Consider the following 13,091-nt stretch of genomic DNA (forward strand, 5'->3'; position numbering starts at 1 on the left):
GAGGGAGGGGGCGGGGGCAGGAGGAGCGCTGTGATTGGGGGACCGCCGTGGGGCGGTGCCCTCCCCGGGCCTTCGCGGTCTGGGCGCCTGGACCCGCGGGCGCTTGCTCGCGGCCCGACCTCCTGGCACCCAAGTTCCCTGAACCTTCTCTGGGCCTCGGCCCAGACCTCTCCCACGCAGCAGCACCCGGGACAGTCCAGGGGGGATGGCCCGCACCGCCTGGCCAGGTCTCGCAGGTCCACAGAAGGCTGGGGACCTGACCACATCCTGCCAGGCCCCAGGCCATGCACCTGCTCCTTGCAGCCTGGTGCCCATCAGAGATAGAGGCTGCTCTGGGGGTTCTGATACCAGGCGCTGACCCCACCCAGGGTGGGACACCTGATTACAGAGACCGGAGGCCCCAGGAAGGGAGCTTCAAGACACATATATGCCATGTGCTCACAGGCATGTGCATACATGCCCTTGCACACGCTGCCCCCCCCCCGGAGGGGGCAGGAGACAGTGTAGCACCTGCAGATGGAGCCTGACCCTTTGAGTCCTGGGAATCCTGGGTCTTCCTCTCCGTCCGGCGAAGCCCACTCTCCACTGCATCTTGAGAAGGGTTGGTGATGGTGACAGTGAGTCTGAGCTCTGGCACCTCCTCAGACATCTTTATCCCCCCCCGGGGGGGTCCTGCTGGGTGTGGAATGTGACATCCAGATGCGCTCCACCACCCACTCTCCCACTCCCGTGCTGCCGAGACGTGGTGAGCCGTTTTCTCTTTCTCTGTGTGGAAACACTTCTCTCTCTCTGAAGGCTTTTGGGGTCCTCTCTTTTTTTTAGGGCCGCACCCACAACATATGGAAGTTTCCAGGCCAGGGGGCGAATCAAAGCTACAGCTGCTGGCCTACACCACAGCCACAGCAATGCCAGATCCAAGCCACGTCTGCTCATGGCAACACCAGATCATTAACCCACTAAACAAGGCCACAGATCAAACCGAGTCCTCACGGATACGAGTTGGGTTTGTTACGGCTGAGCCACAACGGGAACTCCTGACCTCTCTTTTTCTTCTTTTCACAGCCTTCCCCAGGGCATGTAGACGTTTCCAGGCCAGGGGTTGAATCAGAGTTGCAGCTGTCGGCCTACACCACAGCCACAGCCACACCGGGTCCTTAACCCTCCCTGAGCAAGGCCAGGGATTGAGCCTGCGCCCTCACAGAGGCGTCCTTATCCTGCTGAGCCACAGCGGGAGCTCCCTGGGGTCCTCTCTTTGTCACCAGTATCTGACAAGTCCCCAGGGAGGTGCTAGTGTGTCTGTGCTGCCCACCCTCCCTCCCCACCCCAGGGGGCAGGAAGAGGGGCCGTTTCAGGAGGAAACTTGAGGGCACCAACCCCGGAAGCTGCCGGCCGCTCCCCCGTGATTTCCAGCCCGCTTTCTCTGTTCTCGCCGAGTCCGAATCTTTCATCTGAACCCAGTCCCAAAGCAGCCTGGTCCAGGCGCCCAGGAGCCCTGCCTCCCGGCCCTCCTGTGGGAGACACTGGTCCTGACGGAGCCCCTGTCTGGGCCGCCGCCCGAGCAAGGTCTCAAGTGCTGGGTGGCAGCCGGGCGGGGGGACCCCATCCCACTGGCCCTGAACCCAGGTCTCCGAGGTCCCTACTGTGCAGCCGCGGGTCCCAGAGCAGGATCCCCAGCATGAAGACTCGGGCCTGGAGGCACCATCTGGGGCCACCGCCGCCCTCCCCCCAGCCTGCATCTGAGCGCCGTCTGCGGGAGGTGATGCTGGCTCTTCCGAGCAGCCCAGGATCGGAGTCCCCTCCCCCACCGCGGCCAGTGTCCTGCTTCTCCCAGAACCAGAATAGTGGCAGCAAAGGTGCAGAAGGCCCTTCTCAGCCCCAACTGGAACCCCAACAGCCACTCTCAGGAAATGTGTCGGGGGTGTGGATCGGGGTGGAGGGATGGGCCAAGGTCCTGGGGTCACCACGCAGAGAAGCAATTCCTCTGCTCACTCGGACCCCTGACTCTGCTTATTGGGCCCAGTAGCGCCAGGAAGGGGAACGCCCAAAGCCAAAGGCACCCGTTGCTCCGCTGAGGGGAGTGTATGTGGGGGGTGGGGGGCGGGCGTGGAGTGGAGGGGGGAGTAATACTGCTCAGAAAAGGGGCACCAGCCAGGCAGCCCACCCTGAAATCAGGCAGCAGGGGCAGGGGGTGGGGGTCCTGAGGCCTGGCCACCAGCAGGGCCGTGGCCAGCAGCCAGATGTCACCTGTAGCCCACCCTCCTGGCCTCCAGGAAGCCTGCTGGGTCCACGCACCACACGCAGATGGCTTCTTGGGAAATGGAGGGGAACTCTGCCCCCCCCAGAGTTGAGAGCCGTCTGAGCGGGGGCGGCGGTCCCCAAGTCCCCAGCCCTCTGATCTCTGGCTGTTTCTGAACAATTCCCAGGGTGTCTGTGTGCGTTTGCCCAGGAGGAAATCCCGGCAGAGGCTTTGGAAGCAATTTCACTGGGAGACCGAGGGGAGGACAGAGGAAACGCCCCCCATCTGCACCCCCCACCGAGGGAGACAGGCTCCCCCCCTGGAGTTCACTCCGCGTCCCTGGCCCACTGTACAAACGAGGGATTCCAAGAGCGGCATGGTTCCCACCACACCAGAGATGGAGGCTCCTCAGACCCCTGCTAGGCTGTCGCAGACCGTCCCGCGGGACGCAGGTGCCTATCTGTGGGATTCACACCTGTCTGGAGCATCTTCTTCCAGCGGCTGGCGCTCTGCTCCCCGGAGCAAACAACTCCTTTCCAAACTTACGTTCTCCTCCCTTATGGTGGCTGTAATTTCCCCCGAATCCCAAACAGAGTCCCACAGTTCACAGTGTCTTTCTGACACTGCCCCGCAGACAGGCGACTCAAGACAGCACAGTGGACAGAGGCCGCCACAGCCACTGACCCCTCCGCGGGGGCCTGTGGGAACCGGGGGGGTTTTTACCAGCAGACCCTCCGCCACGCGGCTTCTCTCTCCATCATCTCAGCCCGTGTTCGGAGCCATAAACGCAGCGTGAGCCTGAAAGAGGTCTCGAAACCAAGCCCCAGAGATGCACCTGGCTCCCAAGCGGCCTTCCGGGGCCCAGGCCACTCTGGACACCGTCGGGTGTGAGGCTTCCTGGCATCACAGAAGCAGCAAGTTAGGAGTTCCCACTGTGACCAAGTGGACTCGTGATCCTCTTGCCTCTGTGGAGGAGCAGGTTCCGTCCTTGACCCAGGAGCTTCCATGTGCCGCGGCGGTGGCTGGAGCAGGGGAAAAAGCAGCAGCAAGTGCGATGGGAAGGAGGGGGTGACGGGATGTGGGGACAAAGGGAAAAATCGCCCGTGAGACTCTAATGACAATGAGGTGCCACAAGCCGGGGAGGGGACCACCCCGCCCCACCCCAGCCCCGCACCCAAGACCGTGTCAGGGGGGAAGAGGGGCGGCACCGCCAGCTAAAGCCCCCCATGCCAACCAACAGCCTGAAAGATTTTTCGGCGCATGAGGGTAGCAGCACTGGAGACGGTTGGGACGATGAAGACGGCGACCGTCGGGCGGCAAAGGTCCCTGGGGTCTTCAAGGCAGGAAAGCCCACGTTTCCGATCCAGGTTCATCAGAAAGATGCAAAGCGAGCGGCTGTGGGTGGAAAGCTACAGACTTTCGTTGTCTAAAGCCTGCCTTTTGCGGGACGGTGGCCACCTGGCAGTAGCGGCTAAGGAGACGTCTTGATGCCTTTCCAGCTTCAGTAAGGAGAGGACTGCAGCATCTCGGGGCTGAGGGACCACGAGCCCAGCTGTGCCCAGAGCTCGCCCCAGGGCCCGGCTGAATTAGCTGAATGTCCCCACCACTTCAGAGGTGGGTCAGCAAGCCGAGCAAGGACGCGTGAACCGCGGACGGGAATCGGGCCCCTCCCTTTAAGCGCCTCTCCCTCGAGAGACCCCCCCCCCGCGTGGGCCTGGCCCTCTCCTCCTCCACCCTCCAGCGCAGGGGCTCCGGCTGCACTTCCCTGAAGGTCCCGTCCCAGAATATTCTCTGGGGAGACCTCGGGCCTGGCCACCACCCGAACCACAATCACCCTGGGAACAGGGTCTGGGTTGCAACAGCAGCACAAGTGCAAAGCTGGGGGGGGGGGGGCTCTGTCCTCAGAGACAGTCGTCAGGAGCCTTAGGGTCAGAGGAGGGACACTAAACCCTGGCAACCAGGGTCCAAGAATGATTAGGTCTGAAGCTCGGACAATCGCAAGCTCTTGTCTTTGGACAACAGGCGCTGGGTGGGCAGAGAGGAAGGGGGCCTCGGCGTGGTTTTTTCCTGGGCCAGGGACAGCTGCTGGGCAGGGACAGGTCTCCCCCCACCACACCTCCTGGTCCAGGCTGGGGTTGGTCCAGGCCTGGATTTCACAGAGGTTTCACGGCAGGTGCCCTGCTGGGCACGCAGTTGAGAAATTTCTGCCAACAGAGTCATCCTTGCTGCTCATCCTCCACCAGACACCCTTTGTGGGTGGACACATTTTATTTATTTTTTCATGTGGCCACCACCACAATAAAGAAACATCAGAAAATGAGAGTAATAAACAAAGGTCAGGGAGTTCCCGCTGTGGCTCAGCAGTAACGAACCCGACTACTATCCATGAGGACGAGGTTCCATCCCTGGCCTCGCTCACTGGGTTAAAGATCCGGCATTGCTGTGAGCTGTCGTGCAGGTCAGACTCAGCTCAGATCCCGCGTTGCTATGGCTGTGGTGTAGACTGGCAGCTCCGATTCAACCCCTAGCCTGGGAACTTCCATATGTCGGGGCTGTGGCCCTAGAAAGACCAAAAAAAAAAAAAAGTCGTAAGTAAAATGATAAAAAGAGTCACAGTCCTCTGTCCCTCCCACAAAAGCCAGGCTCTGAAGGTGTCCTTTCTGCTGCTCAATCCACCGAGGGCCGGATCCACAAGGAGGAAAAAACAGCAGAGGGGCAGACTTGAAGGCGTCCTCTCGGCCACCCCCCGTCCCAGGAGACACCTGACCTCCAAGCGGGTGGGGCGCTGCTCCTTCCCCTGCAACTTAGGCACAACTTGACAGTGACCCTCAACCTCCCTTTACGCCAAGCCTGTCTCAGCAGGGGCCGAGGACAGCAGGTGGCCTGGGCCCTGTTGAGCAGCAGCAAGTCCTCAGGCCACACTTACCCGCCCCCAAGCTCCGAATTTCTCGCTTACGGAATGAAGCCCAGGAAGGAGTGTGCTTTTCAGAAGCCATAGCAGTACCTGTTTATTGTCACCACGTATCACAAAGTTCCCTGGCAAGGAGCTATAATAAACAAGGGAAGTACAGTCTCACGCGTCACTGAAACCACTGAAAACTTACTCAGTTTTGCCCAAAGGGACGTGGAAGCCATTCATGGAGACCTCTCGTCACCGCCAGACCGAGGGCGGAAGACCAGGTCAGCGCTGGTTCCCACGATGCAAAGAGACCAGACTCCACGGGCCTCAGGAACTGGCAGTCGACGGGCCACTAACGGCACTCGCCCACCGGCGCCTCACATGGCCAGGGACACTGAGGCCAGCGGTGTGCTCACTGCCCGCCTGCCCGCACCTGCCCAGCCCACGGCAGGCCCAGAGGTGACGGAGAAGGGAAGGTGACCTGGGCCCACGGGCTACCTCCCTCGGGGGCAGCTGCAGGCTGGATGCAGCCCCCAGGGTCCCCAGCTCACATCCAGTTTCTAGGGCAGTTTTATCTTTTTTATCGAGCAGTTTAAAGTCTAACTGCAGGGCAAAAAAGCCTTTTTTCCCCGAGGTGCTGACAGGGCCTGGAAAGCTGGTCTGAGCTGCTCCAGGGTGTGAAGCAGGATGCCCAGGGGAGGCCAAGGAGGAAGGAGGGGTGTCGGGGCGGGGATCTGGTGACGGAACCCGGCCCCTCCCGAGAGCGCGGGCTCATCTGACGAGGTTCCGCATGATGCTGAGGGAGGAGCCCCTGTACCCCGCCCCAAAGTGGTTCCAGTGGTTCAGGTAGTGGAACAGCTGATAGAGCTGATGGCGCCTCTCGAAGCCGGGGGCCTTGGGGACCCTGCCGTGGTAGGCGGAGTAGAAGGCGCCGCTGAAGCCCCCGAACATGCCGGCGATGGCCAGCTCGTACTCCGAGTGACCGTAGAAGGAGGCAGGGTCAAAAATGACCGGCCCGGAGGGGTCCTCTGCCACGTTTCCCCCCCAGAGGTCTCCGTGGAGCAGGGCCGGGACGATGTCCAGGTCTCGGAACAGGTCCGGGATCTTCAACTGCAGGGGAGGCAGCCTCAGTGACGTGACCGGGACGTGGGAAGGACACAGATGCTTTGCCAGGTGTGGCGCCCGGGCCCGGGGCGGGGGACTGGCACAGAGCCCCAAAGTCACACCGTCCCCACCCAGGCCCAGGTGGCTACACTGGCCTCAGTGCCTCCCGCAGGCCTGCAGCACAGGGTGGGCGCGGGCAGGGGGCCACACTCACCTGCAGGGCGGCCCAGAGCTCGCGGGCCTCCCTGTCCCCAGACCCCTGCTACAACAGCTCCATCTGGGGCTGAATGCGCTGCCGGGCATAGAATGTGACCCAGTCACTCTGCCAGTCGTTCACCTTGCGGACAGAAAAAAGAGCCAGGGTCAAGGGGGGAGGGCTGGTCCCTAGAGGCGCCGCTGCAGAGACCGGTGTGCAGGGGTGGAGCTGACCAGGCGGCCTGGGGTCTGCAGGACGTGCTAGAACCGGCAGGTTCCCCGAACAACCTCCCACAACAACCCCAGAGCTGAAGCGTGTGGACTGTGGCCCTCGGGTTACCAGGGTGCCCCCCCCCACCAACCACCTGCCCTTCCTCGGAGAGTGGAGCCGCTGTCCTGCCCACTGGGCCCCCAGGCTGCACCCGCAGGACAGCCAACCCCAGTGACGCAGCTCAAAGGTACAGCCCTTGTCAGGATGCTGCCTCTGGGAGTTTCCCACAAAACCTTGTTTAACCGCCTCGTTTTCACCCAACTTGACATCCAGCATCCCGACCTGTGGGGCCTTCTCTGCCCCCCTAAGCTTACCTGCACGTGAGGTGGGTACTCTTAAAATCAGCAAAGAGACAAAGAGCGAGGCTGTGCTTCCCAGCGGGTTCTGGCCGGTTTGCTCACCTGGGGGAGGTACCCGCAGCAGGTCACCACGTCAAACCCAAACTGGTCGACAAAGGGCCGCTCCACCTGCCCGCCTCCTTTCCCTTGCAAGCAAAAGGACAGGACAGAGATGACGGTCCCTCAGGGGCCAGCCCGGAGCTCGGAGACGCGTGGGGGCCTGGCCTCGGCGTGGCCTCTCCAGCTGTGTCCTCAGCCGGAAGAGGAAGGAGAGCACCCCCCAGGACCCATCTGCACTGCCACTGCCACTTGCGGAAGACACGTGCTGTGCTCACTCCTGCAGCCCCCGAGCTCAGAGCAAATCCCACAGGATGAACTACTAGCGGGTGGGAGGGGCGAGGCCACGTCCCTCCAGCACGGCCGACTCTCGGCCAGCCGGCCGGCCGGCCCGGGTGTGCCAGCTACTCTGCCTGGCGGTCACACACGGGCCACACCAGGATAACCGAGGCCAGAGAATGGAAGACGCCTCGGCGCTAAGTCACAGCAAGCCCTACAAAGGTCAGACGGCACAGCATCGCTCTCAGCCTCACGCACGACTATTCTTAAGAAAAGGCTCAGCACAGAAAGGCCGAGAAACCGCGACAGGCTTTACTCTGGTGGCAAGAAAGCAAAGGAACCATAACGTGATAATATGATGGGATTTTGTCCTTTGTCTTTTCTTCTTTTGGGGGGCAGCACCCACAGTTTATGGAGGTTCCCAGGCTGGGGTCTAATTGGAGCTGTTGCTGCCGGCCTACACCACAGCCACAGCAACACCCAATCCTTAATCCACTGAGCGATGCCAGGGATCGAACCTGCAACCTCATGGTTCTGAGTCGGGTTCGTTTCTGCTGCGCCACGACGGGAACTCCAAGACAGGAAATATTTCCTTAACTCAAAATCCCATCATATGGAGTTCCCGTGTGGAGCAGCGGAAATGAACCCAACTAAGAACCGTGACGTTGCGGGTTCGATCCCTGGCCTCGCTTAGTGGGTTAAGGGTCTGGCATTGCTGTGAGCTGTGGTGTAGGTCGCAGGCGCAGTTCCGATTAGACCCTAGCCTGGGAACCTCCATATGCCAAGGGAGTGGCTCTAAAAAGACAAGAGACAAAAAAAAAAAAGGAAATATTTCCTGTCTTCAAATGCATTTTCTTTCTTTCTTTCTTTTTTTGCTTTTTATGGCCGCACCTGCAGCATATGGAAATTCCCAGACCAGGGGTCAAATCAGAGCTACAGCTTCTGGCCTAAATATACCACAGCCCCAGCAACGCCAGATCCAAGCCACGTCTGCAAATCACACCACAGGTCATGACAATGCTGGATCCTTAACCCACTGAGCGAGGCCAGGGATCGAATCCACATCCTCATGGATGCTACTTGGGTGGTTACTGCTGAGCCTCGACGGGAACCTCCTCGAATGTATTTTCAATACAACACTCTCGTATTCGCTGTGTTCACTGCACCCCAAACGTGCAGGCATGGGGTCCCATTCCTTTCCTGCAGCAGTGTGACCCCACCCCCACAGTGGCAGAGGTCTTCCTGCAGGGGGTCCCTCAGGGCCCCCCGTACCCACGGTGCCGGCCTCCTTCTGCAGAGTCTCTCCAAGCCTCTTGTTGTCCAGGTGTAGGTCTGCCAGCTGGACTCCAAGCGTGGCGGCATGACTGTGAGACAAGAAGGCAGCGACTAAGCGTGTGACGCAAATGGGGACCCAGCTCCCTCTGAAAGGTCTGGGGCAACGGGAAGGAGGTGAGACAGCGAGGACAGAGTCAGCTCTGGGGGAGCAAGAGGGTCGGGGCCGGGCCCTTTCCTCTCCTGCTGGCCTCTGGCTCCCAGAGCAGGTGCCGCACAGCCTGCGGAATCCAGGAGGTGTGGGCCTACAGTTCCTTCTATCACATCCTGCAACTACACCCCCAAACGCAGGTGTCCCCCTCACCGGGAGGGAGCCACAGCAGGGGAGGGGCCAAGACGCACCTGCCGAGGGAGCGCATGTCCAGATGCTCCATCACCAGCAGGCTGCCGCCCCCGGGGCATCCAGGACTTTGATGGGCTTGGGCACCCTCACTGTGCCCGTCTTTAGGATGGCGGTTAAACTTGCCAGCTCGCCTTCAAACATCCTTCTGGCCTGTCGGAAAAGTGACGGGGAGGGGAGGAGAGGAGCAGGGCTCTGTGCGGTCGCGCCTCCCCCAGCCCCACAAGCGGACGCGGCGGCGCCCAGACTGCACACTCTACGCCACGGCCGGAAGCTGCGGGCGAATCCGAGGCGGCGCGCGCTCAGCGCTGCACGTTCCCACGCGGCCACGGACCACTCTGCCCAGGAGGGACGAACGCTGGGGCAGAGCTGCTCCCCGCACAGCGCCGCGACCACAAGCCAGTGCCCCCGGCACAGGCGGCCCCTCTGCACGTGCCGGGAGCCGGGCAGCACCGGGGCGGTGCTCCTACCTGGCCCCGGAAACCGTTCATCTCCACCACCGTGTCCATCTCCGGGCCTAGGAGCCTTGTCCCTCCGCGCTGGGCTCTCTGCTCACACACCCGAGCAACACTCTCGGAAGGCAAAGCCCACCATGGAAGACCCCAGGCTGGCGACCCTGCTGGCGTCGCATGTGACAGCCCCACGGCTCCGGCCCCGCACACTCCCCGGCACTGACAGGCGCACACCCAGCCCTGCTCCTGGCTTACGGCCTCCCGCAGCCCCTCCGCCGCAGCCTCCTCCCTCCTTTTGCCCAGGCAGGCTCGCCCCTGCCCTGAGTCCCCCAGTCAGCTTGCCCACGGGCACCCCCGCGGCACGCTGCCTGTCTGCTCTGCCATCTGCAGAGGCGGTGCAGCAGCCGTCAGCGCTCCCTCCGCGCTGCGCGAGGCTCGCTGGGAGGGCTCCCTAGTCCGTCCAGTCCACCCGCGGGGGACGCGGGGCTTCCGGCTGGCCGTCATGAGGAACGCTGCGGCCGCGGGCATCCTCCCACTTCTCCTCTCACGGGTCCTCCCGCTGGGACCCTGGTGTCCTCCTTTCTGAGCGGGGCTCATAACAGAACCAACTCCACAGGCTTGCGCGAAATTAACTGAGTCAGCAGCCAATACCTCCGGCATGCCTTTCCACCACTTCCACCGCTTGCTACTCGTTCTCCTCACACTGCCTGGGAGAGGTGAGTTCACTGAGAACGAAGGTAAGAGCTGTGTCTCAACGAGAATTTTCAGGGCATTCTCCTTAGAAGAGAAAGGAACACAGCTGGGCCCTGGCTCTCCTTTGTCCTAGAGCACTGGCTGTACAGAGTAAAGTAAGGGATAGAATAAAACTATTTTTTAGTTTAACAAAGGCAGGGAGGGGTTCCCACTGGGGCTCAGTGCTAACAAGCATGACTAGTATCCACGAGGATGAGGGTTCGATCCCTGGCCCCGCTCAGAGGTGTAGGTCGCAGATACAGCTCTGATCTGGGGTGGCTGTGGCTGTGCTGTAGGCCTGGAGCTGCAGCTTGCATTCGATCCCTCGCCTGGGCACCTCCATATGCCGCAGGTGCAGCCTAAAAAGCAAAACAAACAAACAAACAACAAATGCAGGGAGAGGTGATGAAGGGTCTGTGAACCCTGCTGGAGGCAGGGCTCCCTCGCAGACATGCCCCTGCCACATGGACCAAGTTTCTAACAACCCCAAGAACACTGTTCCTCCCGGGTTGGGGGCCAGGGGGCAAAGGTCGGGGTAAAGGTCAGCACCCGCTGGGCTACAGTGCCACAGAAGACCCAGAGCTGCAGAGAGGAGTACGAGGGCGACCAATCACACACGCATGCAAAGGGCAGGAGGGCATCACCACGAGGAAAAGCCACTGAGACTGGGTCACTGAGCCGAGAATGAGAAGGAAAACAGAAGAGCACGCGGGCAGTCTTCCACGGAAGTCTGAAGGGGAGACAGCTGCACCTCCTAAAAGGGAAGCATAAACAGGGTCTATTCCCACACAGCCAGCCAAAGTCTGGGCATGGTCAGTCCACCTGCATAACTCACATGGCACAATCCAAGGCCAACTTGAAAGATGTGTTTGAAACCATCTACCAAAGGATTAGAAGGGACTTGGGCGAAAAGAAAAGGACTCCAATGTTAAAATAGTAAGAATCAAAAGAGCAGAACAATGTTTAAGAAGCAGTGCTGAGTGGTCCCATTTTAATCATCAGAAAGTATTTGTTCCCTGAAATCCACACCAGATTCTGAATTATTACAAATGCTGACAAACGCAGAAATGCAGCCGTGAAAAGGGCAGATGCCACATAAGAGAAAAAGAACCCAGACTAGGCAGCGGGGGTGGGGGGGGGATACAAAAGGGTACCACCACTACCCAGACCGCCTGGGGGAGCCTGTCATTAAAGAGCATCTGGAAGGACCATTAGTCGCCAAACTCCAGTAGACAGTACAGGAGGTGCAGAGACACGCGGCCGATCTCTGCAGAGCAGAGGGCTGAAGGCTGGTCTGGAGAGAACAGTGCCATTCTGCAGGTGGCAGGTGGGATTCTGCGAGTATGATTTTCAACGAGAGACTAAAAGCGCTGAGTGTGTGTAACAGGTACACATAGGCCCTGCTACCAGGGCCAGCGCTTTCAGCCCTGTTTGAAACAAGGCACTGCCTGCCGGAGCCATCCTGCCCCCACCCCACCCCCCCAGCTAATGGTATGCCAGCGACCCACTCAAACCGGTAAAGAAGTGACAACAGGCTGGAGCAAGCTCAACTTCAGCAGGGAGGCTCACCTATTTTCCACAGGAGCCCTTGAGAAAATGTCCAGATACAAACAGAATGGAGAGGGTGGCCACAACGGACTGAATGTTGGTGTCCCCGGAAAACTCACAGGTTGGCTCCTAACCCCCAGTGCGATGGGACTGGGGGGACCTGGGGAAGTGACTGGGCCACAGGGGTGGGGCCCTCCTGAGGGGACTCCAACCCTTTAAGAGACCAAGAGCTCTGGCGCCCCTTTGGGCACCTGCAAACCCAGGGAGAGGTGGCCTCTGCGCCAGAGGAGGCCCCACCCCCGCAAGAATTGCACCATTGTGTTTAAGGCCACCTGCCTGCGGAATCAAGGCCGGGGCATTATATTCGGTATTCATAAGCGATTTCATTTCTGCAAGGGCACACAAACCCCAGGACAAAGGGCTTCGACCACCTGACCTCGCTCCAAACGGAAGGGACTTTCTCAAAGCAGTGACCACCGGGGCCGCGGTAAGACCATCCAGAGTCCAGCGGCTCCGGGTCAAGAGCGGACAGGCCTGGGTTCGAGCGGCCGCAGGGCGGAGTCACGGAGAGCATCCGCGGCCAGGGCCTGGACGGCCGCGCCCGGCCCTGGTCACGGATGCGGGCTCTGAACACGGACACGGACCACGACCCTGGCCTCCGAACCCAGACCATCCCCTCCCCGCCAAGCCCGGACATGGACCGACGCCAGAGCCGGACCCCGGCCCGCGGACCCAGAGCCGGACCGTCTCCTCACCACCGCGCCCCCGTCCGGACATGGACCACGGACCCCGACCCGCAGACCCTGACACGGACCCGGACGCCAGAGCCGGACCCCAGCCCGGACCCCGGCCCGCGGACCCCAGAGCCCGGCCCCGCTCCCGCCCGCGACGGCCCTGACCTCCGCCTTGGTGTTCACTTTTACAAACACTCGTCCTCTGTCCGTGTCGTAGCTCTGGCCTTGGCTAATGCAGCCGCCCCCCGAGTGACCGGCGGCCTTGACGGAGCGGTAGCCCAGCTCCCGCTTGAGCAGCGCCTCCATGTTCCCCGCGCCTGGTCCGCAGACCCGCCTCAGGCCGCGCAGGGACGTAGCGGCGAGCCGGAGGCGCGCCGGGATTGGGTGAATGGCGGGAGGGGGCGGGACCTGGCCGCGGCGGGCTCGCTCAGGGATTGGGCGAGGGGCGGGACGACGTGGGTGGGGCGGGGCTGCGTTGGGCTCCCCTGGGGTCCGGAGACCCCGCGGTCCTCCTGGCCGCGTGCTCGCCCTGGTGTTCTTCTGGCCGCGTCTGTGACCTGCCCTTGACCTCCCG

At 61.3% G+C, this 13,091-nt stretch overlaps 1 protein-coding gene across 1 annotated transcript; it reads right to left on the reverse strand.

Moving 5' to 3' along the window:
• On the reverse strand, positions 5,216-12,870 carry FN3KRP (fructosamine 3 kinase related protein). The gene is given in 7 exon segments (XM_003131129.4): positions 5,216-6,245; positions 6,454-6,576; positions 7,107-7,189; positions 8,652-8,743; positions 9,054-9,111; positions 9,114-9,204; positions 12,683-12,870. Coding segments are annotated over 7 exon segments (927 nt in total). The 5' UTR covers positions 12,824-12,870; the 3' UTR covers positions 5,216-5,906.

The sequence above is a fragment of the Sus scrofa genome, chromosome 12 (assembly GCF_000003025.6).
Source record: "Sus scrofa isolate TJ Tabasco breed Duroc chromosome 12, Sscrofa11.1, whole genome shotgun sequence".
Taxonomy (NCBI): Eukaryota; Metazoa; Chordata; class Mammalia; order Artiodactyla; family Suidae; genus Sus; species Sus scrofa.